The sequence below is a fragment of the Trifolium pratense genome, linkage group LG4, assembly GCF_020283565.1.
Source record: "Trifolium pratense cultivar HEN17-A07 linkage group LG4, ARS_RC_1.1, whole genome shotgun sequence".
Classification (NCBI taxonomy): Eukaryota; Viridiplantae; Streptophyta; class Magnoliopsida; order Fabales; family Fabaceae; genus Trifolium; species Trifolium pratense.
In genome coordinates this window covers 23,023,774-23,043,443 of record NC_060062.1, presented here as the reverse complement: position 1 = coordinate 23,043,443, position 19,670 = coordinate 23,023,774, and the positions used below count along the sequence as shown (strand labels likewise).

At 32.7% G+C, this 19,670-nt stretch overlaps 1 protein-coding gene across 1 annotated transcript; it reads left to right on the top strand.

Annotated features, from left to right (window-relative positions):
* The first annotated feature begins 2,475 nt into the window (after window positions 1–2,475).
* LOC123923745 (ubiquitin C-terminal hydrolase 13-like) lies at window positions 2,476–17,379 on the top strand. The gene is made up of 32 exons (XM_045976469.1): window positions 2,476–2,802; window positions 3,146–3,239; window positions 4,026–4,170; window positions 4,370–4,527; window positions 6,044–6,309; window positions 6,395–6,613; window positions 6,699–6,807; window positions 6,901–7,016; window positions 9,541–9,639; window positions 9,938–10,047; window positions 10,649–10,723; window positions 10,911–10,989; window positions 11,074–11,220; window positions 11,505–11,585; window positions 11,716–11,835; window positions 12,442–12,564; window positions 13,043–13,120; window positions 13,209–13,297; window positions 13,386–13,494; window positions 13,773–13,841; window positions 13,921–14,031; window positions 14,265–14,320; window positions 14,436–14,613; window positions 14,695–14,796; window positions 14,895–14,966; window positions 15,260–15,325; window positions 15,537–15,602; window positions 15,796–15,882; window positions 16,000–16,116; window positions 16,275–16,349; window positions 16,471–16,557; window positions 16,695–17,379. The coding sequence occupies exons 1-32, from the start codon at window positions 2,773–2,775 to the stop codon at window positions 16,734–16,736; spliced, it is 3,375 nt and encodes a 1,124-aa protein (XP_045832425.1). The 5' UTR covers window positions 2,476–2,772; the 3' UTR covers window positions 16,737–17,379.
* The last annotated feature ends 2,291 nt before the right edge of the window (window positions 17,380–19,670 follow it).

Sequence of the window (19,670 nt, the reverse complement as noted above, 5' to 3'; positions counted from 1 at the left end):
GCATTGTACCTTTTTTCGATAAAGCTTCGACCTAGTCGTTAGGCAATCTCATTCTCCCAATGAAATTCCGAGAAACTTTATAATTTATTTATCATTTTTTTGCATTTACTCTTGTAATCTTTTTGTTTTTTTTCCTTAAAATTCATTGAACTCTTGAAATCTTAAAAATTCACAAAGAACGTTGAAATCTTACAATTTTGTCTTATAGCTCCATTGAAATCACGTGTTAAAAATCCTGATTGTAAAAGGTCTTTGTAAAAGGTCTTTTAAAAAAGTGTTTTAAAATCTCACAAAGCCAATGTAATCTCCTAAAATATTTTAAAATCTTCAAGATTTTTTTTATTATCAAAACATTCTTTAAAAATCTTAATCAAATACTTCCAAAATTCGAATTAATATTCAAATCAACAAATTTTATATTTGTACACATATATAATATATAGGCTTAAATGCACTTTTGGTCCCCCTATTTTCAAAAAAATGAAGTTTTGGTCCCCCTATTTTAAAAATAAACTTTTTAGTCCCCTTATTTTAATTTTTTTTGAGTTTTGATCCCCCATCCTATTTTGGGGTTAATTTTGTTGATGTGGCCTTGTAACTAATGATGTGACAACATTCATGTGGACAAATTTAATATCCATGTCATTATTATATATTTTTAAATTCAATAAAACTTTATTTATAAAATATTTTAATTGTTAGAATTATATATTCAATTGAAATAATAATTATTAAATCTTATAAAATATGAAATTTGAAACCCTAATTATCAAACCTTCAACTACTAGAATTTTATTCACCGTCAGAGAGAATCCTTTCTTATGGATTTCATTAATCCTATGGTTTCCGTTCAAACTCAACAATTTTTGGATTTTTAAAAACGAAAGAAATTAGAGATGATTTTGTATTCCAATAGAAATTACTCATACTCTTTAAACTATCTATGACTTTGGATGAGTTTGAATGAAAACCCAAAAATTGTTTTAAGTTTGAAGTTTAATTCTAGATTGGTTTTATATAAAGTTGGATGATGATGAAAGTTGAAGGTTCTTGAAACACAAAACTTGCTTTTTCAATATGCAATTGTTTGATATGAATCAAAGAGGATCATGTCCATGTTGTGATTGTTTGTTTTTTCTTAGGTTTAATAAATTAGAGGTTGTGAATTTTTGGATTTTTTATTTTAATGAACTTTCTTAGGTTTAATTAAATTATTTTATAAAATAAGTTTTATTGAATTAAAAAAAAATAATGACATGGATATTAAATTTGTCCACGTGGACGCTGATATGCATTAGTGACAATGCCACATCAACAAAATTAGCCTTAAAATGGAATGGAGGATCAAAACTAAAAAAAATTAAAATTGTGGGACTAAAAAGTTGGTTTTTAAAATAGGGGGACCAAAACTTCATTTTTTTGAAAATAGGGGGATAAAAAGTGCATTTAAGCCTAATATATAATAATAGTCCATTTTTTTTTTGTAATAGACGAAATGACAAATGCATTATAAACTAAACCAAACTGACACTTTAAATCATCCATATTTTCTTCGATATCTAATAATGCATTAGGGCATCCTTTTCACTAAAACACTCATGTTTTTATTTTTATTTAAGCTCATGAATACAAATGGGAATAACACCATGATGTTTTATAAACTTGCACAAGAACGTGATACTTCTCAAAACTAGATTAAAGGGTTAATCATGCAAGCTTAGCTCAACTGATAGAGTTAGAGTGTGTTTGGTAACATAAATAAATTAGCTTATAACTTATTATATGAGCTTATAAGTTTGTTTCAGAAAAATAGAGGTGTCTGGTAACAATTTTTTTTACTAGCTTATAGCTTTTTGTCAGATGCTATTTCAAGTAGCGTTTGAGCTTATAGTTTGTAGTTTTTTACACTTTATTCCATTTTTACCATTTAATTTAATAACTACCCACTATAAAAAATAAACTACCCACTATCAATTATGTTATTTAATATTTATTAACTACTTCAAAAGTTAATTTTACCAAACACTTTAATTTCAATTAGCTAGTTTTTCAGCTATCAGTTATAAGCGAGCTTTTCAGCTGTCAGCTAGTTTATCAGCTATCACCTGACTTATAGCTTATTTTTACCGAACTGACTCTTATCATACTCCCTCCGGTCCTTTTTATAAGGAACACTTAGAAAAAATCACACAGACCAAGGAACACACATTTAACATAGTTATTTTCATTTAATACTCTTATAAATTTAAATTTATTCCATGTTTACCCTTATTTAATTACTATTTATTCAACTAACTTACTTATTTTTAAATTCTCTTTCATAATAAATAAGGGCATAAGTGAAATTGAACATTTAGAACATTTGAAAATTGGTCAAAGTTTCTTATAAAAAGGACCAAATTTTTTTCTCAAAGTGTTCCTTATAATAAGGACCGGAGGGAGTATATATTATGCACGAGTAATAGTTCAAACTCCGACGACACAAGAAAAGAAAAGTAGATGATTAAAAAAAAGAAAAGGAAAAAAGAAAAGAGGAGAGTGGGAAATTGAGTGAGATAATATATGAAGAAAGATTGTAATAAGTAATAACGTGTAATACCGAAAATACCCAAATCCCCAAATAAAGAAGAGCAAAGACAATTCTCCATTTTCGTCTCTATAGCAACATCAAACACCTTCTTCTTCTTCTTCTGGTGTGATCTCGATTTTTCACAGTGCTCTCTCTCTCTTTCTCGATTTCTTCACACCGTTAGGTCAATTGCTACAATCTTCATGACCGTCATGACTCCTGCTCCCATTGACGTAACTCACTATTCGCAACTCTCTCTTTTTCATTTCGCTTTTCGTTTCGTTATTCACTTTCTTGTTTTTCCAATTTTACTTTTACTTTTTCCAATTTCTTCTTGCTGCATCATTTTTCTGATTTATTTTGTGTTAATGTTGTATTTGATGTTGAAAACTTCAAATTGATTATTGTTTTGCGTTATGTGATTGTGAGTGACGGGGTTTTGATTTTCTTTAGTTGAATTTTGTTGCATTTTGGGGATTTTGTTAGGGATTATTAGGGATTTGTTTTTTTAGTCGATCAGAAGTAGTGTGATGGTGTTTTTGTTATGATGATTTTTTTTTTGTTGCTTTTTTGTAGCAACAACAGCAGCAGGAGGATGAAGAGATGCTTGTGTCGCACACTGTTCCACATGCTGATTTGGCTGAGAATAATAATCATCAACCTATGGATGGTATACTGCTTCTTGCTTTCTTACTCTTTTGATCTTGGACAAACTGTTCTCTTTTTGGTACTTTATTGATCGTCTTTTAGATGATTTAATCGAATTGATGTTAGAGTTAAGGAAATCACTTCATGCATTGTTTGGTTTCCACACAGATAGATATATAGATAGATAGAGGAACTAAGTGATATAAACAGGTGTAGGTGTTATGTTACCAAGTTTACCCTTTTTTCCTTTTCAAGAGAAAACAGTAAGGATTGATCTATTAAGAACTGACACGGGACATGACAGTGCGACACTGACATGTGGACACGGCTAATAATTTGAGAAAACGGTATAATTGAATGTAACTACACGCGTTAGTGCTACATAGGGTTTGATTGGTTTGAGAAACCATTTCTTGATTTATTGTTTAAATGCAAAATGCTACTTAGTGTTAACTTTGTTTTTCAGTTTTCAAATAAATTGTGGAAAAAATAGAGAAAGACTATGTAAATATTTGAAAGTAGATAACAAAGTGGCATTTTTATAGTTAAAAGCAAAACCTGAAAATTAAAACAGTTCTGTTTCTTCAAACCAAATGGGCCTTGATTTATCGTTGGTATGCATTTTGGCAATGTATGCGTGTTTTCAGTTTCTTCATTCTTTTTTCTTTCCAATTGTTTTACCCATCGTATGACCACTCCTTTTTTAGTTAGTTCAGATATGATGACTCTTTTTTTTACGCCTCCAAGTTTTGAGCTCATTTTAGGTAGATACTTAATTGCTCTTTTCATTTATATTGATGAACATCAGTTGTTGCTCAACCTGAAACCGCCAACACTGTGGAGCCTGTCGAGGATCCTTCACCATCAAGATTCACTTGGAGAATTGACAACTTTTCAAGGGTGAATATGAAAAAGCTCTATTCAGATGTATTTGTTGTTGGGAGTTACAAATGGTATTATGCTTACTCATTTCTGGAATAAGTTCATGATGTTCATTTTTCTATTTCAGTAGACACGCTCTATGATATGATAATATGATGTTGTTTGACTCAAATAGCCCACTCTATCTAGCAGGGCAAGTTATTTTGTTGTTATATTTTTTCTGTGTTTTTATCTTCAGCCACCTCTCCTGATTTTTTTCACTCCGAACAGGCGTGTGCTTATTTTCCCAAAAGGAAACAATGTGGACTATTTGTCCATGTATTTGGATGTTGCAGATTCAACTAGTTTGCCCTACGGTTGGAGTAGATATGCACAGTTTAGCTTGGCAGTTGTTAATCAAATTCATAATAAGTACACTGTGAGAAAAGGTAACCTATTTAGTTTGTTCCTTTCAATTGTTAGGAGTTAAAATCAAGGAATGTTGTAAGATGTTTGAACCCATTACTAGAAGAGAATTTTATACTTGAATAATCTATGTCATGCTGCCATTTTCTCTGAGAAGCATGCGTGATTTTGGTTGATTGTTTTTATCAAGTCCCTAGAATAATACTTCTCTCTATTTCCATACTCATTTCATATGCAATTTCTGATTAACCATTAATTTGCACCTAGCTTTTGCCGTTGCTTGTTGATATAAATTTCAGAGCCTAACCAAATTGGTTTCTTTCTGTCAGCCTTCTGCCATCTATTTCAATATATATATATATATATATATATATATATATATATATATATATATATATATATATATATATAGGGAGTACTTCAAGTGAGAGCACTGTCTTATTGTGAGAGATGAGAGGAACTAATCTCAACCCTTGGATCTAAATAAATGGATGAGATTAAAATACACCCTTTTCATATTCACGTGCACCTCTGTATCCGTCTCTTCTCACGCTCGCTCTTCTCTCTCACACTAACCCTTCTCCTTGTTTTTTGGCATTCGATTCAACAGTCAGGAAGAAACAAATTCTTTGAGTACAAATTCTTATATGTCTTCCTTCGTTTCATCCATATATATGGGTATCAGGGTATGAGATGTATTGGTATTTAATTAACCTTTGAGATCCATTGCCAAGGTTTTACTTTTAACATGTTAAATTATCAATTTGAAATTTCAATCACCGTTAACTTTGAGAGACAAACATACATGTTCTGTATTTTTATTAAATTTCTGGAATTTAGTGATTTTAAATTGTAATTTAAAGAACAACGGTGGAGTTTGGAAAACAACCCGGTGACTATGAAAGGGGATGATAGGAATATGAATAGAACGGCGCATAACTTTCTTCTGAAATAAAATCAAAGTGCAGAGGGATTTGTTGACGAAGAAGGAATTTGTTGTTGCTGTTAAAAAAGAAATTGTTGAAGATCTGGAATAACCGAATAAAGTCACGGAGAAAGATGAAGGGATGCAGTTTCCGAAGAAAGAAAAAAAATGAAGTGCACGTGAATATGATAATGGTGTATTTTAATCTCATCCATTTATTTAGATCCAAGGGTTGAGATTAGTTCCTCTCATCTCTCATAATAAGACGGTGCTCTCACTTGAAGTGCTCCCTATATATATATATTCTTGTAATTTTTTTATAAGTCTAGAATTTTTTTAACCAAATTGTTAGTATCTGCCATCTATTTCAAGGGTTTTGCTAATGAGTTTTGGAACTTGTAAGGTATAATAAACAGCAAGCATTTAATGAAAGCATGCAATTTAATCCATTGGGAAGTTACACATTTTTTCTTCTCTTTCTTGAGCTCTTTCCAAGTGTCTTGAGGGAACCCCTGAGCATTTACCATTAGACTAAATGGAAGAGGAGAAAAAGGGAAAATGCACATAATTTTTGGGCATTGCAATGATTGTGACATTTTTTTTGCACTATGCAGATACACAGCATCAGTTCAATGCACGAGAAAGTGATTGGGGTTTCACATCCTTCATGCCTCTTGGTGAATTGTATGATCCTAGTAGAGGGTATCTTTTGAATGATACTCTCATAATTGAAGCTGAGGTCCTTGTCCGTAAGATTGTTGATTACTGGACTTATGATTCAAAAAAGGAGACTGGATATGTTGGGCTTAAGAACCAGGGAGCTACATGTTATATGAATTCTCTGCTCCAAACTCTGTACCATATTCCTTATTTCCGAAAGGTCAGGCTCTATCTCTTCTTGTATTTAGCCCACTTGTTTGACTGGATAGTAACAAGGATGTTGGGTCCTGGATATTGCATTTCAGGCTGTATACCATATGCCTACAACAGAGAATGATATGCCCTCTGGAAGCATCCCCTTGGCTCTGCAAAGTTTGTTTTACAAGCTCCAGTATAGTGACACCAGTGTCGCAACAAAAGAGCTGACTAAATCTTTTGGATGGGATACATATGATTCTTTCTTGCAGCATGATGTTCAAGAACTAAATAGAGTCCTGTGTGAAAAGCTTGAAGACAAAATGAAGGTAACAGAAAGACCATCACATGTTTGTGCACAATTTTATTTTGGTGAAGTACCGTCTCAAATGCATAATGAACTATTGTGTTCAGGCAACTGTTGTTGAGGGAACTATACAGAAATTGTTTGAAGGGCACCATATGAACTATATTGAGTGCATCAACGTGGACTATAAATCAACTCGAAAGGAGTCATTTTATGGTAATTTCATATGCATGCTGAAATTAATTGTATTTTCAGTTGTACCATGCCACTTAATTCTAATTTAGTCTTACTTTAACTTATGTATGGCAGATCTTCAACTTGATGTCAAAGGTTGTCCAGATGTTTATGCTTCCTTTGACAAGTATGTTGAAGTTGAACGTCTTGAGGGGGACAACAAATACCACGCTGAACAATATGGTTTGCAGGTTAGTGCCAATTGTTAAATTGAGTCTACTTGTAAAAATTTCATTTAGTTAATTCAACATTCGTCTTGAAGTTGAATATCGTAAGTTCTGGGTCATCTCTTCTCTATCTTCAGTGTCCTTTGCCCTTTTTTATGTCTGTTACACTTTGATAGTCACAGAATGTAATGTAAGATAAGGTGTACCATGATACTCCTTAGATCTAGTGACAACTAACAAATGATATTTGTCTAATTAAGTCTAGGATGTCTCTGTGTGATGATTACAGACTATGGAATTGTGACAACCAACAATATATAATTTTTTTTTATTTCTTTCTCTTGTCCCTTCCCTAGATAGCCGGTGATGCCCTTACCCCTATATTGTGTTGTGACAATTGTGGTTGATGAAATATGTGCACTTCAAAGCTAAGATTAAACCTGGGACCTTTTCCCTTTTCCTCCATGGAAGTCTATTGTAGGTTTCTGATGGATCTTTATAGTTAAGGTTGGCCTTGAAGGTCTTGTTTATCATGCCAAGGTTTGTTAGGTGGTTAGTGGTTATGCATAAGTTTTGGCCTTGATTGCATGGATACCTTCACAGTTGTTAAAAACATAAAATGACTTGTTCTGTGATTTTTTCTATGGATATTATATTACATTCCATTGGCTCTTTTCTCAATCGGTGTTCAAGAATTCTTTTGTATATGCTGATATCTTTAAAGAAGTCTATATGGAACAACCTCTTGGATTTGTTGCTTAGGGGGAGTATTTTGAAATAGCTTGTTGTCTTCAACTCTTTGCAAATCTATGTCATCAAGAAATCCTATAGGACTTGACTTGGTTTGGTAGATGTTGCATTGTCATTCCATAGTTCGGCATGACATCAATTGAGAATGACCATTCAGTATTCTATTGCTATTCTTGATTAATACATGACAACTTTAGCCGTACAAAGCTGTTATCACCGTGCATCACTTAGGTAAAATGATATCTTTGTCATCATTGGACACAGTAATTCATATCCCAAAAGATAGTGATAGAAACTGGAGCGAAAATACAAATTATTAGTATAACTGACTTTTTTATTGACGACGAATAGGATGACACCAAAAACAATGATAAAAACAAAAATTCATTTTAATTACAACTGGTTCCCCTATAAAATAAATTACAATGGGTTCCCAAGAAATTCAAGAGCCTTGGGTCTCTCCCTTCCAAGAATTCGAGAGTTTGGTCTCTCTCTCTCTCTCTTCCAAGAATTTGACAGGTTGGTCTCTCCCAATCAATATCCAGCCCCAAAATAAAATGCCTACTGATTTTTCCATAAGTTTTCCTATTTATTCAAAATCTGTCTAATAAAATGACTACCGGCCTAATAACATAACTGCTGCCTAAAGCAATAACTGCTGGCTGTTGCCTAATAACAGAATTATTGCGGCCTAATATAAAATAATTATTAATATAAGAGGTCTAACACATAGTAAGGAGTTTGAATAAAAGGTCTTACTTATGACGATAAATGTCATACACGGTAAACATTTATTTGGTAGTGGCACAATATTTGAATAAGGCAATGGCCATTTAGTTCCAAATGGTAATATATTTATTCTTAGAACCTTATTTATAGTAAATCTCATATATATAATATTCAATTTTATAGGATCTTAATCCTTATTAGGATTTTACGTTGTTTGACGATCTTGCTACCTGAATCCCGATCCTTGGTAACTATTTTGGTAGGATTTTACAATCCTTGTTAGGATTTTATGTTGACGATCTTGTTACCCTTCCTTGACCTTAGGCAGGTTCTCGATCTTGACAACATTGTTTGCAAGGGTAAGTGCTGAATTCAGAAAATTCAGCTATAACATCAGCTCTCAAATAATTACTTCAAGAATTCAAAGTTGGGGAGGTTTCACTCATGATATTTATGTGATAATCTGGCAGTATTGTGTATTACCTTGACATTTTGACTTATGTTTTTGGAGTGGGCCAAACATATTGTCATAAATTTCCATTTCATTCGATAGAAGGTCTTATGGATAGGCATCATCATTTGCTGTCAATTTAAATGAACAGTTGGTCCAGGGAAAACCCCTTCAATGAGTATACATCTGACAATCTTGATGCATAACTGCACGACCTATATGCTTTAGCTTGTGTGGGAGTGTAACATTTTTGAATTTTAAAAATGATATTTTGACCAAGTAAATTAGCTTACTACTTTACAAGCAGCCTTCGACTTCTTTGGACCTGGCATTGCATAGTGATGCAATGAGAGTCTTCAATCCCAGAGTTCATTGCTCTGTAGTTTTCTCTTGCTTTGGGTTTCCGCCCCTTTATAAAAATTTTAGAATGATTTACTTTACCTACCTTCTGCACTCAGATGTTGATATATTATTTTGTTTCCACATTATTAAATGTTTTTCTAATTTTGTTGGAACAATTTCATGACATACCCTTTCTTATATTGACTTTCAGAGTAAGCCATTTTAAGTCTAGTTTCATGTGTAACTGATATTTTTTTTTTTCTTTCACATTTTCAGGATGCTAAGAAAGGTGTCCTGTTCATCGATTTTCCTCCAGTTTTGCAGCTTCAGCTGAAAAGATTTGAATATGACTTTATGCGGGATACTATGGTAAAGGTCAGTAGTCAAATAGAGACACTGCTTTACAACATATTTCATTCTTTGCTGGATATTGGGAAGTTAGCATTTCCTTGTTTTTGGAACTTCCACGGCTTTGCCCATCTGAGTTAAGTTGCATTTCAAGTACTTCATTTGAAAAAGTTGTATACAATGAAGGAACATTGCCTACTTGAAGGAGCATGGCCATTTGCTATTATCATTAGTTTCTGCTTATCTGTTCTTCACTTTTGATGGAGGGATTTAACTGTCGTACCTATACATGGAAATTTAATTTTCTCCTTTGTTTGTCATGTAGATTAATGATCGTTATGAGTTTCCATTGCAACTTGATCTTGATCGTGACAATGGAAAGTATTTGTCACCTGATGCTGATAGGAATGTCCGCAATCTTTACACACTTCATAGGTAAATATATTGTCTGTTTCAGCGGTTTATGTCGCTGATTGGATGGTTTTTTTTTGGCATTGGGACTAGTGACCTTTCTGATATGTTTCATGATTTATTCAGTAGTTGTGCTTCTGCATGCTTTCTGATATTTTATCCGCTGGTTTTGTAATTTGGCGCTTCATGCCCAAACTTTGTCTATGATTTTTTCTTCGCTCGAAGCTGTTTTTGGGGTGTGTGTGTGTGTATGTGTATCAGACATTTTTAACCCATATACTTAATGTCTATTATAATGAACAAATAGAATGAAGGGGAAAAATCAAATAAAGGATTAAGTTAAGTGATAGTGGAAAAAGAAATGAAGAAAGCAACTTATTTTTTTAGATAGCCATATCCTAGCCCCATCCAAATTAAGTAGGAAATGTATTTTTGAATATTTTTGGAACAGTAAACCTTGGAATGATGTATTGAAAGCTGTTGTTTATCTAGATTTTTAATCAATGAAGTACATAAACTTGTAATTTCTATTTCTCCATGCTGATGTTATCGATTGACGTGCATTTATGCATGCATATCTTAATTTGTGATCATCAATATTTGACGAATTTAATTTCCCCCCCAGCGTTCTGGTTCACAGTGGTGGTGTGCATGGCGGACATTACTATGCTTTTATCAGGCCGACTCTCTCTGATCAGTGGTATGTTCACATGTCTAAACTGTTCATTTTCTTGTATATTTATTCCGATAACAGTTGTAAATGAACTTCGGTATTGCAGGAAAATTACTTCAAGGCCATTGACCTTTATTTGTTTATTTGTATTGCTTTCATTGCTGACTACTGAACTCTTCACCGCATGGTTTGATTGAATATATGAATTGCTCAGGTACAAATTTGATGATGAGAGGGTGACAAAAGAAGATCCTAAACGGGTATTAGAGGAGCAATATGGTGGTGAGGAAGAGGTAATTATTTTATTTCTAATGGTTGTGGCATTTGATCCCCATGAGCATTTGTTAATCATTCAACCACTCATTGTATTTTAACAGTTACCGCAGACAAATCCTGGATTCAATAACACTCCTTTTAAATTTACCAAATATTCAAATGCTTATATGCTGGTGTATATACGTGAAGCTGACAAGGAAAAAGTAATATGCAATGTGGATGAGAAAGATATTGCTGAGCATTTAAGGGTAAGTAGATTTTCTTATTTTCTACTGTACTATTTCTGTTGGTTTGTTCTGGAAAATCTTCATTGAATTTGTACCAATGTTCTCAATTGCTGATTGCAAAAAATAATGGTTTGTTCAAATTCTGCTTGGAAACAATGCTATATTGCCGCCATAGCCTCTATTTGGCATAATTTTATATTGAATATTGTATCGTGGAACAATATTGATTTGTTCCAAATTTATATACACTATATACAGCACGGCTGCTATTTAACGACACTGATTTGTACAATGGGATTATGCAGGAGAGGTTGAAAAAAGAACAGGAAGAAAAAGAGCACAAAAAGAAAGAAAAGGCAGAGGCTCACCTCTACACTATTATAAAGGTGTTCTTAGTTTGCTTTCCTAGAATTGAGTATTGTTGTCGTCTTGATAAAGATTTTGTGAATTTCTCAATCAAATAGCTTGTGTGTGTGTGTGTACATTTATATATAACTGATAACATATAATACTTAGGTGGCACGGGATGAAGATCTTGGAGAACAGATCGGAAAGGATATATATTTTGATCTGGTAGACCATGACAAAGTGCGGAGTTTCCGTGTCCAAAAGCAGACACCATTTAATGTTTTCAAGGTATCATCATCAGTTACCGTCTTGCAGTGTAGATGAAAAGAAAAACTGAATTTTGTTATTTAGGATTGATGCACAAGCACTGATGTGATTATATAGATAACCCTAATAAATTATAATCAAGAAAAACGTGAAGTCCCTTGGTGAATACATTTGCCAATTGAATTACTGAAGGAATGTAGTAAGCGATAAGCTGGCTATCTAGTTTTTCCTTGATGAAATGTCAGTCAGTCTATCTCTAACTTGGTTCTATCATGTTGCGCTTGGCTGTGTGCAATGGTAATGGCAGAATTATTACCAGTGTAGCCTCATAGGATAGGAGTTATGTAAGTTGGAAAAAGTTTAGTTTGAGAACTGCTAAAGAGCAAGCCATTATTTTTGTTGCATCCTCTTAGAAAACTATTATTTTTCCAAAAAATACGAAAATATAAAAATCTTGAAGCTTTAGTTGGAAGAAGAAAGAACATGTCATATGAATCTTTATGGTCTTTATGCTTTTGATTTTGTAATTTATAATATAATTTGTGAAGTTCGTCGTGATTATTCAATAGATGTGTTATTTTTTCTAAGTTTGATTTTTCTGTTGGATTGCTAATCTGTGATATGTAGGAAGAGGTTGCTAAAGAGTTTGGCATCCCGGTTCAATTCCAGCGCTTTTGGCTATGGGCAAAGCGTCAAAACCATACATATCGTCCTAATCGGCCATTGACACAAATTGAGGAAGCACAATCTGTAAATTCATGAGCTTTGCTTAAAGTTTATCAATATCATTTTTCTCATATTACCTTCAAGCTTCTTATTGTATGGCCTTTTCATCTCTGTTTGTTGGCTTTTAGGCAAATGTTGGTTTTGATTTTAAAAATACCTAGAGCTTCTTTCCCCCCTCATATACGTTTTAAGTTGAATTTGTTGATTTGTTCAATGCTTCATGGCAGTTAATATCAACCTGCTGATGTAATGGTTTGTTCAATGTTACATCTTTCTCTGTTAGCATTGTTAATTTATTTTTCTTTTGGACATCTTTGGCTAGCTTATTTTTATTTCTTTAAATTTTAAAACGGATAACAATGTATTACATGCAAGTGGTTATCTTATTTGATTGTTTAAAATCCCGTGCTTAATATTTTTTGTGATTCATGTCTGTGCGGCACCAATTTCTCTATGATATGAAGTTATTTTTTTTTCATTCTCATTCTGATTCATATTGCAGGTTGGACAATTGAGAGAGATATCGAACAAGGTTCACAATGCAGAATTAAAATTGTTTTTGGAAGTCGAGCGTGGGCTGGTAATCTTTTTATATGAAGTTGTATAATATTTTGATACCATGAAACATTATCCAAACTGTCCTTTTGACAAACTACATTATTATATAGGATTTATGTCCCATTGCACCACCTGAGAAGACAAAGGATGATATATTACTTTTTTTCAAGTTATATGATCCTGAAAAAGAGGAGCTACGGTACTGAATAGTTTCTTGATTTTTAACATATGTTGGGGGTAAAAGGTGGACCTGAGTTGACGTTAAATGTATTTCCTTTTGATGGCAGTTACGTTGGCAGACTCTTCGTGAACAGCACTGGTAAGCCATCAGAAATCTTAGCAAGGTTAAATAAAATGGCTCATTATGATCCTGATGAGGAGATTGGACTTTATGAGGTTAGTTTGTGTTGTCTGTTTTGTTGTTTATCATTTCTAGATAGTTATTTAAAATCGTAGTGCATCCTTGCATATTCAGTTGTACAGTAAAGTTGGTAACTAATGTTGCTGGTGATTAATAGCAATTAAGTGCATCATGTTCTATGAAAATCTATTTTCTTGCATGATTTACCAGAAGGGAAAGGGCCTTTTTTTATTGGCATCTTCAGGTTCTGGTCTCTTATGAGTGACTTTAATCATTTGGCATTAGAGAATTAACTGTGCTGATATTTGTGCAGGAAATTAAGTTTGAACCAAATGTGATGTGTGAGCCTATTGACAAGAAATTAACCTTTCGAGCAAGCCAGGTATAGTATATACCGAGTTGATGCACATTAAGTAATGTATGATTGGTTTTCTTATTGATTTGTTCTTCCATGAATGCAGCTTGAAGATGGAGATATTATATGCTTTCAGAAAGCTCCTGCTATTGATAATGAGGAACATATCCGCTATCCGGATGTGCCTTCTTACTTAGAATACGTGCACAATCGCCAGGTATTTTCTTTCAGGTTTAATTAAAGACAATTTGTTTTGTTTGATGTGAATAAAAAATAAAAGCTACCAATGTATTATGTTGTGTTGTTTGAATTGTTCTACTTTCCTCCTATTGTTTGTGCTAATGCATGCATGTATTGCTGTGTGTAACCAGTAAGCCTTGCAAGTTTCATTGGGTTTATATTGTAAGCTATGGCACTTATTTTTTTTTATCACCGATTGATATATTGTAGGTTGTTCACTTCCGGTCTCTAGATAAACCAAAGGAAGATGACTTCTGCCTGGAGATGTAAGCTCATTGGATTTTATTGAAGTAAATTGTTATATATAGGTGTGTGCCCACACACGTGTATGGTGCTCAGGATAACATCCTTATCATATACGGTTATGTTTTTACTTTCTAGGTCAAGGCTTTACACATATGATGATGTTGTGGAGAGAGTAGCTGAACAACTTGGTTTGGATGACCCATCCAAAATCAGGCTCACTCCACACAACTGCTACTCTCAACAACCAAAACCCCAGCCTATCAAGTACCGAGGGGTGGACCATTTATCTGATATGCTGGTTCACTACAATCAGGTAGTTATCGATTTATCGTCCAATCATTTTTAGTGTCTCTTATTTAAAAACAAAACATCTTATTTGTTTCTTGCATGTCAGACATCTGATATATTGTACTATGAAGTACTTGACATCCCTCTGCCAGAATTACAAGGTTTGAAAACTCTGAAAGTTGCATTTCACCATGCTACTACGGATGAAGTGAGTATAGTGACCTATTTTTTTCTTGGTTTCGTCTATTTTCTTTTCATAATAATTATTCTTTATTTTATTTTATTTTTTAAATTTTGTTGATTCAGGTGGTTATCCATACCATCAGGCTTCCAAAGCAAAGCACTGTGGGAGATGTCCTTGATGATCTTAAAACGAAGGTGCCTGCATGTGATTTTTGCTATACTTCATTAACTTGCTCGTATTGTACAATTTTACTTAACATTGTAATACAACTGCACCCCATTGGCCTTAATGGCTTGAGTTAAGAAGAATAAAGAGAAGCCATGTTTGCCATCCTTGTGCAGTTGTGACGTGACTGCTGTATTTTATGTGTAGCAGTTTTATGATATGAAGTTGATAACTTTCTGTAATTTATGATTTTTCACATTTACTTAATTATATATCTGATGCTTAAAAAAAAACTGATACTCAATTTTGGCTGTTTTTACAGGTTGAATTGTCTCGTCCTGATGCTGAGCTTAGGTTGCTTGAAGTTTTCTATCACAAGATATACAAGGTGTGGCATTACATACAAATTATCTGCAACTAGGTTTATTACCATTTTTGATTTTTTTTTCCTGATCAAGTTATGGGGGCATTAGATAAACGAATCTTGTTAAGTTACGATCCTTCAATTGCATATGTTACGGACAGTGCAATTAACGATTGCACATTTGATCATTTTTCTAATTGAAATTTGTTTGTTATGTCCGGCCTATGCGGTGCAGGTTTTCCCTCCTAATGAAAAGATTGAAAACATAAATGATCAATACTGGACTCTACGAGCAGAGGAGGTAGCAATCTCTTTCTTTCTTGTTTGAGTGGGGCTCGGAAAAGAGGAGGATAGCTTTCATTTTATTAAGTGTTTCTGCTTTTATTTATTCAAATAACAGCACCAGTGGATTTTTGTCAATATGTCATATTGAATATATATTTTCCGTTTCTGTAGAAAAATAAAAGTTTCTCTTTGTATACTTACTTCTACAGATACCAGAAGAAGAGAAAAATCTCGGTCCTCATGATCGTCTAATCCATGTGTATCATTTTACTAAAGACACGACTCAGAACCAAATGGTATATAGTTTTAATTGTTTCATTTTGCTTTAATACAGTTCATTGTGTTTGATGTCTGTGATACATTAATTGTATGCCAAACCTTTTATAACTTGTTTTTGCAATTTATCTGTACAGCAAATTCAGAACTTTGGGGAACCCTTCTTCTTGGTCATACACGAATCTGAGACTTTGGCTGAAATTAGAGTGCGGATACAGAAGAAGCTACAAGTTCCTGATGATGAGTTTGCCAAGGTATTTCTTTTGAGTTCGCTGGGTATATTAGGCTTATTCTGTTCGAAGTAATTTTGGTTTGAGTGATTATTTATTGCTTCACGGAGTAAATATTGGTTAGTATACTTGACTTAGTTAGTATACCTAATTCTTTTAATTACATATTTTTGTTTGGCCAGTGGAAGTTTGCCTTTTTTTCATTAGGGCGTCCGGAGTACCTTGAGGACTCTGACATTGTATCAAGTCGTTTTCAGGTGATTCATTTATACTTAAAACTTTTTTTTCATAAAGAAAATATTTCTAATTTACATTTGACACCCGTTTCATATATTAGGACTTACGTTTACATTGTCCTGTTATTGTATCTTTTGACAGAGAAGAGACGTATATGGTGCTTGGGAGCAGTATCTTGGCTTGGAGCATACTGATAATGCTCCCAAAAGATCCTATGCTGCTAACCAGGTTAGTAGCTTTTCTGGCAAGAACTAATTATATACGTGCATTTTGGTCTTTGATTGTTTGGTGGTTGTACACTGTACACTAGTACTAGGACTATTCGGTTTTTAAAACATTTCAAATTACATGGGTTTTCTTTTCAGAATCGTCACACATTTGAGAAGCCAGTAAAGATTTACAATTAGGAAATCTGTATCAGTATGGATGAGATATCGTTTTGCATGGGATGAATTCAGCGTTCTTCTTCATCTATGGGCTTGTAAAAACAGGGAATGTAGCAAAAGGCTAACTCTGCTTAGGCCAACTTTTGAAATCAGTGGTGGAGGTGGTGTGTGCAGTTTTTTTATATTAGAACTGTGATATGTAATTCTTTCTTTTGATGGATTGACATTGCTCTCTACACTGTGTATCTGCCGACCACAACTCCTTGAGCTTTTTGCTACTTCCCATTGGTGTATGGAAGTTGTTCTTCATGTCGAGGTCCTTGATCATCATCACTGCACTGCACTGCACTGTATCAGTACATAAGATTTTTTTTTTTGGATTACCGAGTGTATACAAGGTATAGTTGGTTGACTCTTTTTGTTATCTTGGTTGCTTCCAGATTTTGTTCAGTTAGCAGTGTTATTTCTAGCGAGCCCTGCAAAATGGTGTAGAAAAAAAGTTCATGTAGTGTTGTAAAGGAGACTTCTGCAGCCTCCATATACTCGACGTTAGCTTAAAATGTTATGCAGCACCATTTGGTTCATCTCTTGTGGCTGGCTGTTTTAATATTTTCTGCCCATACTCTTGTTGGGATTTGTATAAAAGGATCTTAAGTTTTTCTAACCAATGCAAATATAACCACAAACGAAGAAAATAACTTAAGCTTCACTTTCTACCATCGTAATTACAGATAAAATTTATCTGTTCTGAGCGTTAAAGACTTTTCTCCTTAGATCAAATTTAACTTAAAGCTAGATGATGATGATGATGATGATGATGATGATGATGATGATAATAATAATAATAATAATAATAATAATAATAATAATAATAATAATAATAATAATAATAATAATAATAATGGATACATAAGTATTGTATCAGCTACTTAGAATACAATAATATTTTTACAATCTCCACTCTCTTGTTTGCCAACCCCATAAGGTTCTTTGTTGTTAACTTATCTTTTCTGCATTTTTTCATGTTTTCAGTTGTACAAAAACCAGACTCTAAATGGCGAAAATAAAACAAATGCTTGACTATTACTCGCTATGTCCCAAAACTTTAGTCTTTTTGGAGTTTTGCATGAAGATTAAGAAATGTTAAGTAAAATTATTTTTACTCTTACTTTATTAAGAAAGAGAAAATATATTTAATTAATGCTTTAATTTTTGTAAAAGTACAAATAGTAAAGTATCACTAAATTTGCATTGGTTTCTTAAAAGGACTAAAGTTTTGGCAAAAAATTAAAAAGCTAAAAAGACTAAACATTTGGGACGGAGGAATTAGTTTTTAGTTTTGAACTAGATCATTTTTGCCGGTATGATGTTTGGAAAGTCTCCAACATTTATTTGTAAAGAATGTGTAAAGTATTTATTTATAGTTCATTTCAAAAATGATTAGGATATGTGCTTTCATTATGTGTAAAGCACTCGGAAGTTGAAATCCAAGATATTCAGATGTCGATGTACTCGATACATTTTTACATCAACATCTTCAAAATATATTATTAAAAAAGTTCCGAAGTTATTAATTAAAATTATCTTTTAAAAGCAGAATTGGTGAACAAAAATGTTTAAATTAAATTTATTATTTTAAAAAACTAAATTTTCATACTTAATACTTTCTATTATAATTTATATATATATAAAAATGCTAAACAGTGCCCCGAGCGAGAGCACTGGTTAAACATTTAAAAATAGAAATCCTATTTCAAAATGCGTGTATTCAATACCTCAAAAGTATCAAAAGTTATCTTTTCAATATTAATTTTATTTTTTATTTCATTTTCTGGTATGTTTAACAAGTGTCTAGGGACACCGTTTATATAAAATCTTGTAAACATTTGGATTCAACGTAATGAGTTGTCTTATATGGATGATTGTTATTTTTGTATCTTTGCAGATACACTTATTAATGATTATGAAATTTTCTCATCACATCCACTTACTTTCTAGTGTAAAATTTACACTATAAAAAATTCAGAAAATATTTTCGAATTGCTAGGGAGATAGGGAAGAAAGTGAGTGGGTGAGATGAGAAAATTTCAATAATTAATGGCGCATTTTTACCCAAAAAAAAAAAGTTAATTACTTCTACATGTCTCTCTCTACATACAAACAGACGGAAACAAGATAGGCTATGCAACCACAAAAAACTAGAAAACATACAATACATTGTACTAATGAGTAATGACTACTTCATACGATGCAACTTATGAAATTTCAAACAAAAAAAATGATTGGTGTGTTTTTAGGAGAGTCATGAGGCTGTGGTTACCACCCACCATGGAAATGGTGTTTAATGTTAATTGAACGTGTAATAATTTTTTTTATAACAAGTATAATTCATAATCATATTTTTACGAAGGAGTACAATGTTAGAGGGAGTGAAGAAGTGTGTAGGCATTTGCAAATCGTGTAACCTCTTAATCAGCCCTATAGAGAGGCAAACAAATGTTAAGATGCACTCTTGATTTTGAGATTTTGTGTTTTAATTCATGTCTTGAGTAGATACGAGAGCTTCATGTATCAGATATAATGGGTATAGCTACCCTTAGGATGATTTCGTTGTAATCCTTTACTTTTTTGGGTTTAGACTTTATAAATAAAATACTTCCTCCATATCACTATATATATATGTGGCTTTTACACTTTATTTATCGTATGAAAAAAATAAATTGGAGAATTGAAAGAAGGGAGAGTAATAAATAGTTAAAGATATAATAAGAAAAATAACATTAAATACTTTATTGATAATATAAAACGACATAGAGGTACAAGTTTTTTCTCAAAAATAACATATATTGTCGGAGGGAGTATAATATATTAATAGTGGCATAAATTTTTAATGCCATGTGTATTAATTATAACATTAGTATACCGTTTGAGATTATTGAAATCTTGTATATAAAA

Coding starts and splice junctions, on each gene's coding strand:
- LOC123923745 (XM_045976469.1), top strand. CDS start 2,773: ATGACCGTCATGACTCCTGCTCCCATTGAC. Junction 3,240..4,025: donor TAATCATCAACCTATGGATG/GTATACTGCTTC, acceptor GATGAACATCAG/TTGTTGCTCAACCTGAAACC. Junction 4,171..4,369: donor GTTGTTGGGAGTTACAAATG/GTATTATGCTTA, acceptor CACTCCGAACAG/GCGTGTGCTTATTTTCCCAA.